A 14,179-nucleotide genomic window follows, 5' to 3' on the forward strand; every position below is an offset into this window, starting at 1 on the left:
CATAACACTCATTATCAGCTTATAAGATTTATATTGCAGTCCATCTAACTTATATTTTTTAATAAATAAACGTTTTTACAAATTTAATATAAACATTTGATTGTAAATTATAATAATATGTTTTAGTGCCATCTAGCTTTGGATATAGAACTAGAATATCAAAGCGTTCATCAATTTTTATTTTGCCTGTATTTTTCTTGTTTTGGATTTTTGTCACTAAAGGGCCAAACCCTGAGGGGTAAATAACATCACTTGAAAATGTTAAAAATATTGTAAAAACGAGTATTGTCTGAGAAAGAACATAGATAGCATTACAGATTATTCACTTATTTAGATTATTCAGTTATGAAATTTTTTATTTAATATTTAGCCTTAGTTTTAATGTATGTCTTTGAAGTAGACAACTAGCGAACCTGGTGGCTGAGAGCTAAACTATTAATTTTTTATTAGTAAACATTTAAAAGTTTTATCATGTTAATTAGATTTAAATATTACATTTAGGCTAATTTGAAAAAAAATAAATTTTTGATCATAAAAGGTGAACCCTCCTATTTTTAAACTAGGCGAAACATACTTTTCTGCTGCACTAAGACCGTCCGCGGCTGTTTGTTTTTTAAGATTCTAAATCAAATTGTATTTTAAATATTTTCTTTAATTTTTTTTAAAACATAATAAATTACAGAAAAATAATAATAATTAATAAGATAAAATTTTTTTTATTTTTTTTTACATATATAGAATAGGTTATGATTAAGATGCAAAAAGCCGCGGACGGTTTAGATAAATAGCAGACAAATTATTTTAGTAGGGGGGAAGTAATATTTTACAATGAAATTGGGGTGAGTATTCATCCTCTTATCCTTTTTCCTTATGGAGAAATGAGGTTTTCTCGGCTGTTTTTTTTTAGTTAAGATATTATTTACCAATAAGCATCTATATTAATTGGCTCGTCAGTCAATTCTCAAAAATATAAATAAAAAACGCATATAATAATGCATAATTAATTGTATATATCAATTTGATAAATGTATTTCAGAGGAAAATGTCTTCCGACGCGGATTTTGATGACTTGATTGAGAGGCTGGGAGGATTTGGAAAATATCAGAAAAGAGTTCTCTACCTAATTCTGGGCCCACTGTTCTTCATCATGCCCTTCCCTCTCCTTCATCAGGTAGCTTTCCAGGGATACAGGGATAGGTCTATGGCCGGTAAATGAATTATTAACGCCCATATGTCTTCCAATAATATTAATTACTAAGGATTTTTAAGCTTTTATTTGGGTCTCGCTAAACAATAATCTAGTGGTTTCCATAGACTGTGTAGATGGTTTTAGGCAAACTTACTGACATAGGGGCAAATCTACTATAATATTTCGGCGTACCTTTGCAACTAGTACTAGTACAACTAGTGAAAGATTTATTAAGAAGAAAATACGTGGACATTTTGGAAACTTTATGGAATTCTTGAAATTTTTTTATTCTTGACAGTAATCAAGGAAAAATGAAAATTCTTCAATTCCAAAATTTTAGAATGAAAAGTATGACACCAATTGGTATAGAATTGTCAATAGTTTAGGTTGCAATTTCTCCTGTCATTTATTGGTCTGTTAGTTCATCCAGTAGTAGGGGAGGGGACGGGGTTAAGGGATGGAAGGAAAAAATCATTATTTTAGCCTGCTGCGTGTTTCACTTTATTAGAACACATTGGAATCTGGTGTAAGATCTGAGTAATAATATATCCATTATGGCACCTTTCTAATGTATATTATGACACCCTAATAATAAATTGTATGACACCCTAATAATGTATAGTATGACACCCTTATTATGAATTTTATGACACCCTAATACTGTATAGTATGACAACCAAATAATGAATTGTATGACACCCTAAAAATGAATTGTATGACACCTTAATAATGAACTGTATATACCCTAATAATGAATTGTATGACACCCTGATAATGAATTGTTAGACACCCTAATAATGTATATTATGACACCTAATAATGAATTGTATGACACCCTGATAAAGAATTGTATGACAACCTAATAATGTATGGCATGACACCCTAATAATGTATAGTAAGAAACCCTAATAAAGAATTATATAACACCCTTATAATGAATAGTATGACACCCTAATAATGAATTGTATGACAACCTTATAATGAATTGTATGACACTCTAATATTGTATAGTATAACACCCTAAAAATGAATTGTATGACACCCTAATAATGTATAGTTTGACACCTTAATAATGAATTGTATATACCCTAAAAATGAATTGTATGACACCCTAATAATGTATATTATGACACCTAATAATGAACTGTATGACACCCTAATAATGAATTGTAAGACAACCTAATAATGTATGGTATGGCATCATAATAATGTATGATATGAAACCCTAATAAAGAATTGTATAACAGCCTTATAATAAATAGTATGACACCCTAATAATGAATTGTATGACACCCTAATAATGTATAGTATGCAGGGTTCGGAAGCCGCAGCCGCAGCCTCAGCCTCAGCCACCATCAGCCGCGCGGCTTACGAGAAGCCTCAAAATCAGCCGCGCGGCTTTCTCAGCCACCTAATAAGCCTCAGCCTTAGTCGCAGCCGCGGGGCTTAAAGAAAACATAAGCCACTGTAAGCCTCAGCCGCATTCAGCCACTGTAAGCCTCAGCAACTGTAAGCCTCAGCCACAAAACTCCAATTCAGCCACATTAAGCCTCAGCCGCACTAAGCCTCATTCAGCCAATGCCCCTCTAAGCCTCAGCCGCAATCAGCTGCGCGGCTTATAGTTGGGGAAGCCTCAGCCACATTCAGCCGTGAGGCTGTTAATGATTTGATGCCGCAGCCGCACTCAGCCGCGCGGCTTCAAGAAAGCCTCAGCCGCAGCTGCAAAGTTATGATAATGCCGCAGCCGCAGCTGCAAAGTTATGATAATGCCGCAGCCGCAGCTGCAAAGTTATGATAATGCCGCAGCCGCGCGGCTTGATATTTGTAAGCCGCAGCCTCAGCCGCAGCTTAAGTTTTTTAATTCAGCCGCAGCTTTGAAGCAGCCGCGAGGCTGAGATATTGTAAGCCCCAGCCGCAGAAGCAGGTGCAAGTACAAGCCTCAGCCGTCAATTCAGCCGCGGGGCTTAATTTTCATTTTATTTTGTCTGTCTGAAGCTTAAGATCTCAGTAACCACTGAACTGACAAGGTTGTCCTTCTCAGAAAATATATATATGGTCATTGGGTGGTTTTGAGCTAATTTTGGGGTGGGGGTCAGACATTTCCATCCCCCAAAAATAATTTTAAAAAATGTATTTTTTAAAAATGTTATCCTATTAAATTTTTTTATAATCTTTTATAAAAATTTTATTTTAAGTTTTTTTTTTAAATTACAACATAGAAACCACTATTTCGAAGAGATACAAAAAGTTTGAACCTGTAATGTAAGAGCTCCAGTGGCGCAATCGGTTAGCGCACGGTTCTTCTATACTGTTATGCCGGGGTTATAAGTTCGAGTTTCACCTGGAGCAATACGTTTTTGAATGTTGATACTTATGAATATTATTGAATACTATTTATAGGGTAACTGCCATACTGACGTTTGCCTAATTTTATTGTTTTTAAAAGATACAAATTTTTCAGAATTTACTTAACCCATTAGTGCCGAGCGCCACTTTTATGGGCCGATCGAGCTGTAAGTTTCAGGGAAGCTTTATAATGGTCAAAACGGAATTCGTATTTTTTTGTTTTGCTCTAGTGGCGTGCACAGGAAAGTTGCAAAAAAACCCGGTTCGGCTTGGCCATAAATACCAACCAGGCATTAACACCCGTTTTTGGTGCTTTCCCCCAGTTTTAAAACCCGGTTGACCTGTATAAACCCGGTTATTTTGACCAAAAATCGAAAAATGTAATTTTTGAACGTCAAAAGTGAGATGAACACTTTTTAGAACTTTGATACGATCCGTAATTGAAAACTACACAACCTCATGTAATCTAAAGAGCTACAAGTATAATACGAAGCGATTTATTTCAAATTTAGTGTTTCGGCTATAGGTGCCGCCGTTTTCGGGTAAAAAAACCCGTTGCTCGAAGTTTTAAAAGACACACACTACAAAAAAAGAACATATAAAATTTGGGTGTTACATATCAGAAAACGATCATAAAACTATTGGGTGACACCTATAGAGATTACTAGGGTTATTATGGTGGCTCAAACCCTTACTAATGACGTTAATTGTTATTTTTATTGGTTGAAAAGTTAAAACCGGGTAATAAAAACCGAAACCGAGCCGGGTTTTAAAATTTTCGGGTATGTATGGCCAAGCCGAACCGGGTCATAATAGGGCGTAAAAAAACGATAAAAAAAATCATATAAAAAATAATAATTTGAATAAAACGAATTCACATATAGATGTACTTGTCAATAAACATTAGATTTCACGAAAAAAATCAGCGACTTTACTATAAAAACAAAAAAGTTAGAAGGGGTATTTTGAATTTCATGATTTTCAAATTTTGTTGAGCTATACCATAAAACGGAAGTAAGCTAAACTGCCTGCTCCAGGGGGAAATGAAAGCCAGGGTAGTAGAGGAGGAATTCATACTGAGAATGATGCAATTATGGAGCCGGAAACCGTTTTTTTTTCCATTTTTCGGAACCGGGTTTTAATGTCCGGTTCGGCACTAATGGGTTAATATTCACTATGGATTTGTATTATCTTAAATTTTTTTCTCTTGTACAAGTGGCCTCTTTAGCTCAATGAGAGAGCAAAAAGTCTCGTAAACCAGGGACCGTGAGTTCAAACCTCAGGGGGGGCAATCAGCTTTTGTGATACTCAAGTTATATCGTAGCTTCTCTATTATTTTTCCGTTTAGGTACGCAATACATGTTCTATATAATTTTGCTTCTCCTACTTAGATATTTCTTCAATTTTAAATGTATTTAATACTTCGTGGTTGATGAGAGACACTGAAAAAGTTATGCAAAAAAATAGATTTATACATATTTCATTTTTCATATAGTATTTTTAAATTAATGAAAATAATCAATTAAATTAGGATTTGGGGAGGGGGGAGGGGGAGGGTGTGTGTGTGTGTGTGTTTATTTTGAACAAAAATTATCCTGATATAGTTTTCTAACAAAACAAATTAAACAGCGATGTATTTTACAATTAAAAGTTGGTTAAAAAAAGGTCTGTAAAATGCAATAAATTGTCCTTTATAATATGCAAAAAAATATTTACTAAATAGAAACTTCCAACTCTAGGTTGGGTTTGAACCTGCAACGTAAGAAGGTAGCCTTTAATGCTTTATGAGTGAGCTATGAGAGACATTGAAAGATATGCGAAAAAAAGTTATACATATTATATTATTTCTAGTATTTGTATGCATTATCTATTAAGAACGATCATATTAAAATTTTCTTATTCCTTGGCTTAACAACTTTGGGGAATTTAGTTGAATTCATTAAGTTGAATGTCCAAATGTTTCTGCCACTAATTGTAATCTACAGAAGGGGTAATTTTATGTATCGCCATTGGTGAGATGTACCAAAATTATTAAGTCTATTATAGTTCATAGTACCCGCACGTCTTCCCTCCCAAAAAAAAGTGAGGCCTCTAGGGGCATAGCCGCTAGTTGTAATAAAAAGCACGTTTGTAATAAAAACATTTTTCATAAGAGGTAAGTTTTTATGACAAATACATTTATTGCAAGTGTACATAAGATAAGCATTTTAAAGACGATTAATTTTAGGACAAATGTAACCTGCGTACCATGGCTTAACATGTAGCGCATCTGCTTCTCATCATGTAGGTAATAGGTACGAATCTTGGCCAGACACTGCGTTAAAACTGAAGACGTTAAATGGTTCCTACTGCTGCTATGCCAGGTGTGCAACATGTAAAGTTGGAGTAGGAGGAATTCCTTGACTCATAAACAGGCGTAACTCATTACCATGAACAGTTAAAACTTTCAGGCAGGTAGTTCAATTAAAAGTAAGTGTTACTTAAACTAATACAGAAAAGGAAAGATATGGTTCCCTTAGTTATCCAGGATTAGTGGACCTGAAGTTAGTGTCATAGAAGCCCTCGACCGTGGCTCAACATGTAGCGTATCCGCTCGTTGTCTGGGAGTTGATAGGTTCAAATCTCGGCTTTGCACTGCGTCATTACATTTGTCATGGGTACCAGTATAAAGCTTTGGGTACCAGTATAAAACTTTGGGTACCAGAATAAAACTTTGGGTACCAGTATAAAATTTTGGGTACCAGTATAAAACTTTGGGTACCAGTATAAAACTTTGGGTTCCAGTATAAAACTTTGGGTACCAGAATAAAACTTTGGGTACCAGTATAAAAATTTGGGTACCAGTATAAAACTTTGGGTACCAGTATAAAACTTTGTGTTCAGTATAAAACTTTGGTTACCAGTAAAATTTGGGTACCAGTATAAACTTTGGGTTCTGGTATAAAACTTTTGGTACCAGTATAAAACTTTGGGTACCAGAATAAAATTTTGGGTACCAGTGTAAAACTTTGGGTACCAGTATAAAACTTTGGGTACCAGTATAAAACTTTGGGTACCAGAATAAAACTTTGGGTACCAGTATAAAACTTTGGGTACCAGTATAAAACTTTGGGTACCAGAATAAAACTTTGGGTACCAGTATAAAATTTTGGGTACCAGTATAAAACTTTGGGTACCAGTATAAAACTTTGTGTACCAGTATAAAACTTTGGTTACCAGTAAAATTTGGGTACTAGTATAAAACTTTGGGTACCAGTATAAAACTTTGGGTTCTAGTATAAAACTTTTGGTACCAGTATAAAACTTTGGATACTAGAATAAAATTTAAGTACTAGTCTAAAATTTTGGGTACCTGTATAAAAACTTTGGGTACCAGACAAAAACTTTGGGTACCAGTATAAAACTTTGAGTACCAGTATACAACTTTGGGTACTAGAATAAAACTTTGGGTACCAGAATAAAATTTGAGTACTAGTATATAATTTTGGGTACCAGTATAAAACTTTGAGTACCAGTATAAAACTTTGGGTACCAGAATAAAACTTTGGGTACCAGTATAAAATTTTAGGTACTGGTATAAAACTTTGGGTACCAGTATAAAACTTTGTGTACCAGTATAAAACTTTGGTTACCAGTAAAATTTGGGTACCAGTATAAAACTTTGGGTACCAGTATAAAACTTTGGGTTCTAGTATAAGACTTTTGGTATCAGTATAAAACTTTGGATACCAGAATAAAATTTGAGTACTAGTCTAAAACTTTGGGTACCATTATAAAACTTTGGGTACCATTATAAAACTTTGGATACCAGACTAAAACTTTGGGTACCAGTATAAAACTTTGAGTACCAGTATAAAACTTTGGGTACTAGAATAAAGCTTTGGGTACAAGAATAAAATTTGAGTACTAGTATATAATTTTGGGTACCAGTATAAAACTTTGGGTACTAGTTTAAAACGTTGGGTACCAGAATAAAACTTTGGGTACCAGTATAAAACTTTGGGTACCAGTATAAAATTTGGGTACTATTTCTGAATCAAACATTGAAAAAAATCCTGCTGTCCTCCCCCCTCTTCCCTCCACTCCTATTCTCACAACCCCTAACCACCCTCAACTCTCCAAAAAATGTCCTAGAATGCATTTAAAAAATCCAATTTAGCCAAAGCCTCAGCTACAAAGCTTATTTTATAATCAGCCATAAGATCAGCCGCAAGGCTTAATATTGTATTCAGCCGCAGCTGCATTCAGCTGCGCGGCTGAATTTAATTCAGCCACAGCCTCAGCCGCACGGCTTTCAGTGGGCCGCAGCCTCAGCCACAAATCCTTCAGCCACTGTAAGCCTCAGCCACCCTCAGCCACTGTAAGCCTCAGCCGCTCGAAGCCTCAGCCACAAAATTCCAATTCAGCCACTGTAAGCCTCAGCCACCCCAATTCTTATTAAGCCTCAGCCGCATTCAGCCGCAGCCACTCTCAGCCGCACTAAGCCTCAGCCACTCTCAGCCTCAGCCACTTCCATAACTATAAGCCTCAGCCACGTCAGCCGCAGCCGCAAATTAGGATTCAGCCGCAGCCGCAGCCGCAGCCGCGCGGCTGATAGCGCGGCTTCCAAACCCTGATAGTATGACACCCTAATAATGAGTTGTATCACAACCTAATAATAAATTGAATGACACCCTAATAATGTATAGTATGACACCCTATTAATGAATTGTATGACATTCTAATAATGTATGAAATGTTGAACCTCAAGATATGGCCAAGTATAATTGAATTTATTCAAACTTTCCAAAATTCCATTTCAACTAATACCAAACAGTACAATTTTCCAGATAGGGAAAAGACAATTTAATCTGAATACTATGTCCACACTTCCTTGGAATATAATATTCTACCAAAGGACTTTTTTTAATGAATTAGGAGAACGTTTGATTCATTGTTTATTCATTGGTTTAATCTTTTTCCTTTAAGAAATTTTAACCAGGTTGTATTTGAGAAGGGCATTTTACATTAATAAATTAGATGTGTTGCTTAAAATTAGGCAAAAAGTATTTTTTTCTGTATATTTTGAATGTTATCAATAAAGAAATAAGGCTGTACTAGCTTAAAATCATGGAGATGTTTAAGTATTGACCTATTTATCAGAATAAGGGAAAAATCTAAAGATATAGTTGCTACATACTATTTCTTTTTATAGAAAAATGCATTTTGAAAATAAAATCTGCTGAAGTTAAAATTCAATGTTGATAGTTTTCAGAATTGTGGAAAGTTTTATCTTTCTTGGAATTTGAAATACATTGTACTTAAATAAAAATCAACTTCATACCTTTGTTTAAAATATCCATTTTTAAAATTAATTTTAATGACCTTTAAAAAAAATAAAAAAAAGGAAGATTAATAACAAACATGTCTATTAGGGCTGGTAGAACAGTTTTGAGCTGGTAACTATTTGAAAACAGTAAACATTTATGCAAATATATATACAAACTTTTGAAGGGATATTTCCCCGATTTGTACTATTATTCAGGTTGTTTAAATTGCATGAACCAGAAAATAGCTTAAATAAAATGTCTATCAAATGTACTGTTTGTACTGTTTTAAGAAGTTGTGTATTGTCAGCTGTGTATATATAGGATATCATGCAATGAACTGATGAATTTTCATTTTGTGTACTTTATGTACCTGATTACATTCAGTCTATGTACAGAATAGTAATTAATAACATTGTAATATAGACATCTTTCCGTGGATATTAAAATGAAAAATAAAAAGATTAAAACTGTTAATGATTTAATGGTTTTTTATTAATGTTCATAGAAAATTGTCTGTACTTCGATGCTGTACATGATATCGCTGAGACCCGGTTCTAATCCACTATATTTTAATAGGTTTCGAAGCTATACTGGAAAACATTTTCTAAATTTGTACTGTTTGTACCTTTCTTATTTAGATGTTTGTACTGCATGTACCTGATTACAGCTGTTCTCTACCAAGCCAGTTAAAAATATACTAGCTTTTAAATTTGTACCGTTTGTACTTTTCTTATTAACCCTTACAGATCGGGCCCCAATTCCCACCTTAATAGATTGGGGGGGGAGGGGGGGGGGGGTTCAAAGAGCCCCCCCCTCTATCTCGGCTCCTGGTACAGATAAAGACGTAAAATTTTTTTCTGGTGGTTCATGTGTATTTTTAGAGAAAATTACTTTTTCTAGTCATAGCAGTCAGACCGCTCCTTAGCAGCTTTTTAGCGGCCAGCCGCTAAATTTTAAAACAGCTGTAGAGCAGCCAATTTTGCAGCTAGGATGACCAAATTTTAGGACGAACTTTTATTTTTCATAACAAAAAATTTTTTTTGATCATCGCCGAAAAACGGCAAATAACGGAAACCGCCATTTTCGGCGGTTACGGCGGTAAAACGGCGATTGGCGGCGCAAATTAATATTTTTATCTGTTTATTATTGCTCAAGGATTTACCAAAAAAAATTATAGGTCTCTAGCTGTAATAGAAGCCACGATATTCATGATATATGTCTGTAGTAAAAGCCGGACAAAAATCGGTCATAAAGTCGGTCAGGGAGCGGTCAAACGGTCATAACACCACTTTTCTCAGATGGTCATTGATATCTAAGTATTCACCATAAAAATTTTAGGTTTCTACCTTATACACAAAAGTCATAATGTAGAAATTAAGATTTATTTAGAATTTTTTCTAATTTTTTTTGCTACCCAACCGACTTTGACCGGACACCAGGACCGACACAGACCAGATATTCTAATAAAATCAACTCTTGCCGATGTATAATTACTAAACTTAAAAAGTCATGAAGTTACAGCTCTCCATCTTACCTACAAAAAAATGAGATTGAAAAAACTAGAGGGGGGGACTCTTTGAGCCCCCCCCCCCCCCCGATCTGTAAGGGTTAAGGTTTTTGTACTGCATTTACCAGATTACAGCTGTTCTCTACCAAGCCAGTTAAAAATATACTAGCTTTGAAATTTGTACCGTTTGTACTTTTCTTATTTAGGTGTTTGTACTGCATGTACCAGATTACAGCTGTTCTCTACCAAGCCAGTTAAAAATATACTAGCTTTTAAATTTGTACCGTTTGTACTTTTCTTATTTAGGTGTTTGTACTGCATGTACCAGATTACAGCTGTTCTCTACCAAGCCAGTTAAAAATATACTAGCTTTTAAATTTGTAACGTTTGTACTTCTCTTATTTAGGTGTTTGTACTGCATGTACTAGATTACAGCTGTTCTCTGCCAAGCCAGTTAAAAATATACTAGCTTTTAAATTTGTAACGTTTGTACTTTTCTTATTTAGGTGTTTGTACTGCATGTACCTGATCACAGCTGTTCTCTGCCAAGCCAGCTGAGTATGGAATCATTGGGATTTACAAATTTGACAGTTTATCAGGTAATAACTTATTAAAACTTTAAATTGAACAAAGTCGATACTCATCATTTGTCTAATTTTAACAAAAAAGCTTAGTCAGAAAAAATTGTCCATGTAGGTAATTTTGAATAAGTGCACATAGGATTTCAATGTTTTATACAAAATTGTTTCTCAAATAAAGGTTAATTAAAAGTGATATAAATGGAAAACTAGATTATACTAGGTATTACACTATTAGCATGGCAGTTCCGCATTTTAATGATTTATGTAATTTCTTAATAATCGACCTTATTCTTAAACACAAGAATCAAAAATCCACGAAACTCTATAAATTATAAATTAATTGAAATATAAAATATTTTATTTCTTCAAAACTCACGGATATAAAGAACAAATCTTAAACTTGAGATTTAGCTATAATAAACTTAAGTACATTTAAAAATGTATATAAAAAGCATAAGGAAAAAGGATAAGAGGATGAATACTCACCCCAATTTCATTGTAAAATATTACTTCCCCCCTAGTAAAATAATTTGTCTGCTATTTATCTAAACCGTCCGCGGCTTTTTGCATCTTAATCATAACCTATTCTATATATGTAAAAAAAATAAAAAAAATTTTATCTTATTAATTATTATTATTTTTCTGTAATTTATTATGTTTTAAAAAGAATTTAAAGAAAATATTTAAAATACAATTTGATTTAAAATCTTAAAAAACAAACAGCCGTGGGCGGTCTTAGTGCAGCAGAAAAGTATGTTTCACCTAGTTTAAAAATAGGAGGGTTCACCTTTTATGATCAAAATTTTTTTTTTTTTCAAATTAGCCTAAATGTAATATTTAAATCTAATTAACATGATAAAACTTTAAAATGTTTACTAATAAAAAATTAATAGTTTAGCTCTCAGCCACCAGGTTTGCTAGTTGTCTACTTCAAAGACATACATTAAAACTAAGGCTAAATATTAAATAAAAAATTTCATAACTGAATAATCTAAATAAGTGAATAATCTGTAATGCTATCTATGTTCTTTCTAAGACAATACTCGTTTTTACAATATTTTTAACATTTTCAAGTGATGTTATTTACCCCTCAGGGTTTGGCCCTTTAGTGACAAAAATCCAAAACAAGAAAAATACAGGCAAAATAAAAATTGATGAACGCTTTGATATTCTAGTTCTATATCCAAAGCTAGATGGCACTGAAAAACTGATTATTATAATTAACAATCAAATGTTCATATTAAATTTGTAAAAACGTTTATTTATTAAGAAATATAAGTTAGATAGACTGCAATATAAATCTTATAAGCTAATAATGAGTGTTATGATTAAAGTCAGTAGCAAAGTCATGAAAAATTAATAATGATAATTTTATATTTTTTCATTAGGTTTCATCAGAATGGATGATAATTCAAAATATTTCTATATCATCCTATAAAAATCAGATGTATGCTTCAAACAGCAACTATAATTGTCTTGAAATTACATTTAATTTAAAGATATTCCCATTTTGAAAAGTGGTGGAATAACATTAAAAATTCAGCGCGGCAATTGCTCAATATAGGCCTCTAGGCCCACTGCCTATTTTATTCCTTCAAATACCTCGATTCCTCTCTTTTATTATTTTCTCTATGATAAAAAGTAACAGGTTATTTGTCTGTCTGTCTGTGTAGAAGGATCTCGCTCTAACTGAATCAATGTATATTTTCATAGGTCTAAGGAAGATTTATCACTCACAGAGAAATTTTGGGTAAAGTCCCTTTCGTGGCAACGCCTCTTAAAGGGCGTCTCTTCGTACTTTCACAGTAGCTTTTGATAGGTTATTTTAGGTTAGTTTAGGTTACGATAGGTTGGGTGATAATCCCGCAGGGATAGAGCACCCTGCAGGGACTAGAAAGAGAGAAAAGGCTACTTCGAAAAAATGACGAAACGTTGCCACGAAAGGGACTATAATCGAATTTTTCTTTTCAAAATAAAAATTAAATATTGGTTGGGTTCGAATCTCCCTTAAATTTGCCCATAGGAGCAAAGCCGCTTATTAAAAATGAAAAGTTAATTGTATGAGATCAGCATCAAACCAAGAACGAGAAAGAGGGGAGGAGAGCGGGAGAGATAGAAAATTACAATAAGAGCATAGTGTTATTTACTCTTGGGGTTAGTTAAATTGAGCAAACCCATTCTACCCACCTTACCCCACACTAAAAAAATACTCTTTTTGGCTGATTAAATGAGTTTAAATGAATAATTTATTGATCGAATGTTTGAATTTTTCTGAATTCATAAATGAAAGTCCTTCAATTTAATCAAGTGCATGAATTGTCATGAAATTTTTTGATAGAATTATCAAAAGCTCCAATGGGATATTCCAATATGTCTGGTAAAACTGAATGAGTCTGCAAATTTTTTTGCCAGAACCAAAAAAAGTTTTTTTTTAATGAGATTGCAATCTTTTCAATGTGTAAATTTTCAATAAATATTTCTTTGGAATTTAGATTCAGGGATTCCCAGCTGCAACATTTCTTAGCATATTAAGCCGCGGCTATCAAACTAATAGATAAAGCTGCCGGCTTTAACAAACAATAATCATCCCAGTTGTTTATTATAAAGCTATTTTTAGTAAATTAGCTACTCTATACTTTTAAGTTTGCATTTTCGTCTATAATTTATGGAAAAAGTAATTTTATTGGATATCAATAAAGATAGGCAGTTATTTTCTCAATGTTAAAAAAACAGCTGATACTGAAACTTAATTCAGTTTTATCCGCCTCCATCGCATGGATAACCATAAGACAAAGCCAGCCGCCACTTGCTGGGCTGTTGCTGTGCCATGTCAAAACTATAAACTATCGAATGTATTAATGAAGCCATTCCCAAGTGTAAATATACAAATTGAATTCTATTGAAACTAATTATAATTATTTTTAGTTCTGCTCCTAAACCTATTTAATTAATTGGATTTTACTAATTCTATGCCGTACTGAAAAAACGTGAATCTCATTTTATTTATAACTTAATCAATAAAAAAGAAATTTCAAACCCTTTGGGTCCGCGGGGCCAACAAAGCAGGATTTAATATATAAATTAAACATAAATTTAAGCATTTTCATAATCAAATACGAATAACTATCTGTAATACCAGTTAAGATCTGGTAGTAATCAAACGAAAATAATAAGTTTAAAATTTTGTTTATTTCATAAACTTTTAGCATTTGTCAGCAACTTATAATTGCATGAATACTTCAGACAT

General features: G+C 33.3%; 1 protein-coding gene across 1 annotated transcript in view; it reads left to right on the plus strand.

The window, feature by feature from the left end:
• The first annotated feature begins 1,040 nt into the window (after window positions 1-1,040).
• Window positions 1,041-14,179, plus strand: part of LOC145322605 (solute carrier family 22 member 4-like) — a 36,853-nt gene continuing 23,714 nt past the window's right edge. Inside the window, exons 1-2 of the mRNA XM_080164754.1 lie at window positions 1,041-1,171; window positions 10,858-10,950. Of these exons, the coding sequence (XP_080020880.1) occupies window positions 1,043-1,171; window positions 10,858-10,950 (222 nt within the window). The 5' untranslated portion in view covers window positions 1,041-1,042. The remainder of the gene's footprint in view (window positions 1,172-10,857; window positions 10,951-14,179) is intronic.

This window comes from Acartia tonsa, chromosome 6 (assembly GCF_053477335.1).
Source record: "Acartia tonsa isolate MP-2025a chromosome 6, ASM5347733v1, whole genome shotgun sequence".
Lineage (NCBI taxonomy): Eukaryota > Metazoa > Arthropoda > Copepoda > Calanoida > Acartiidae > Acartia > Acartia tonsa.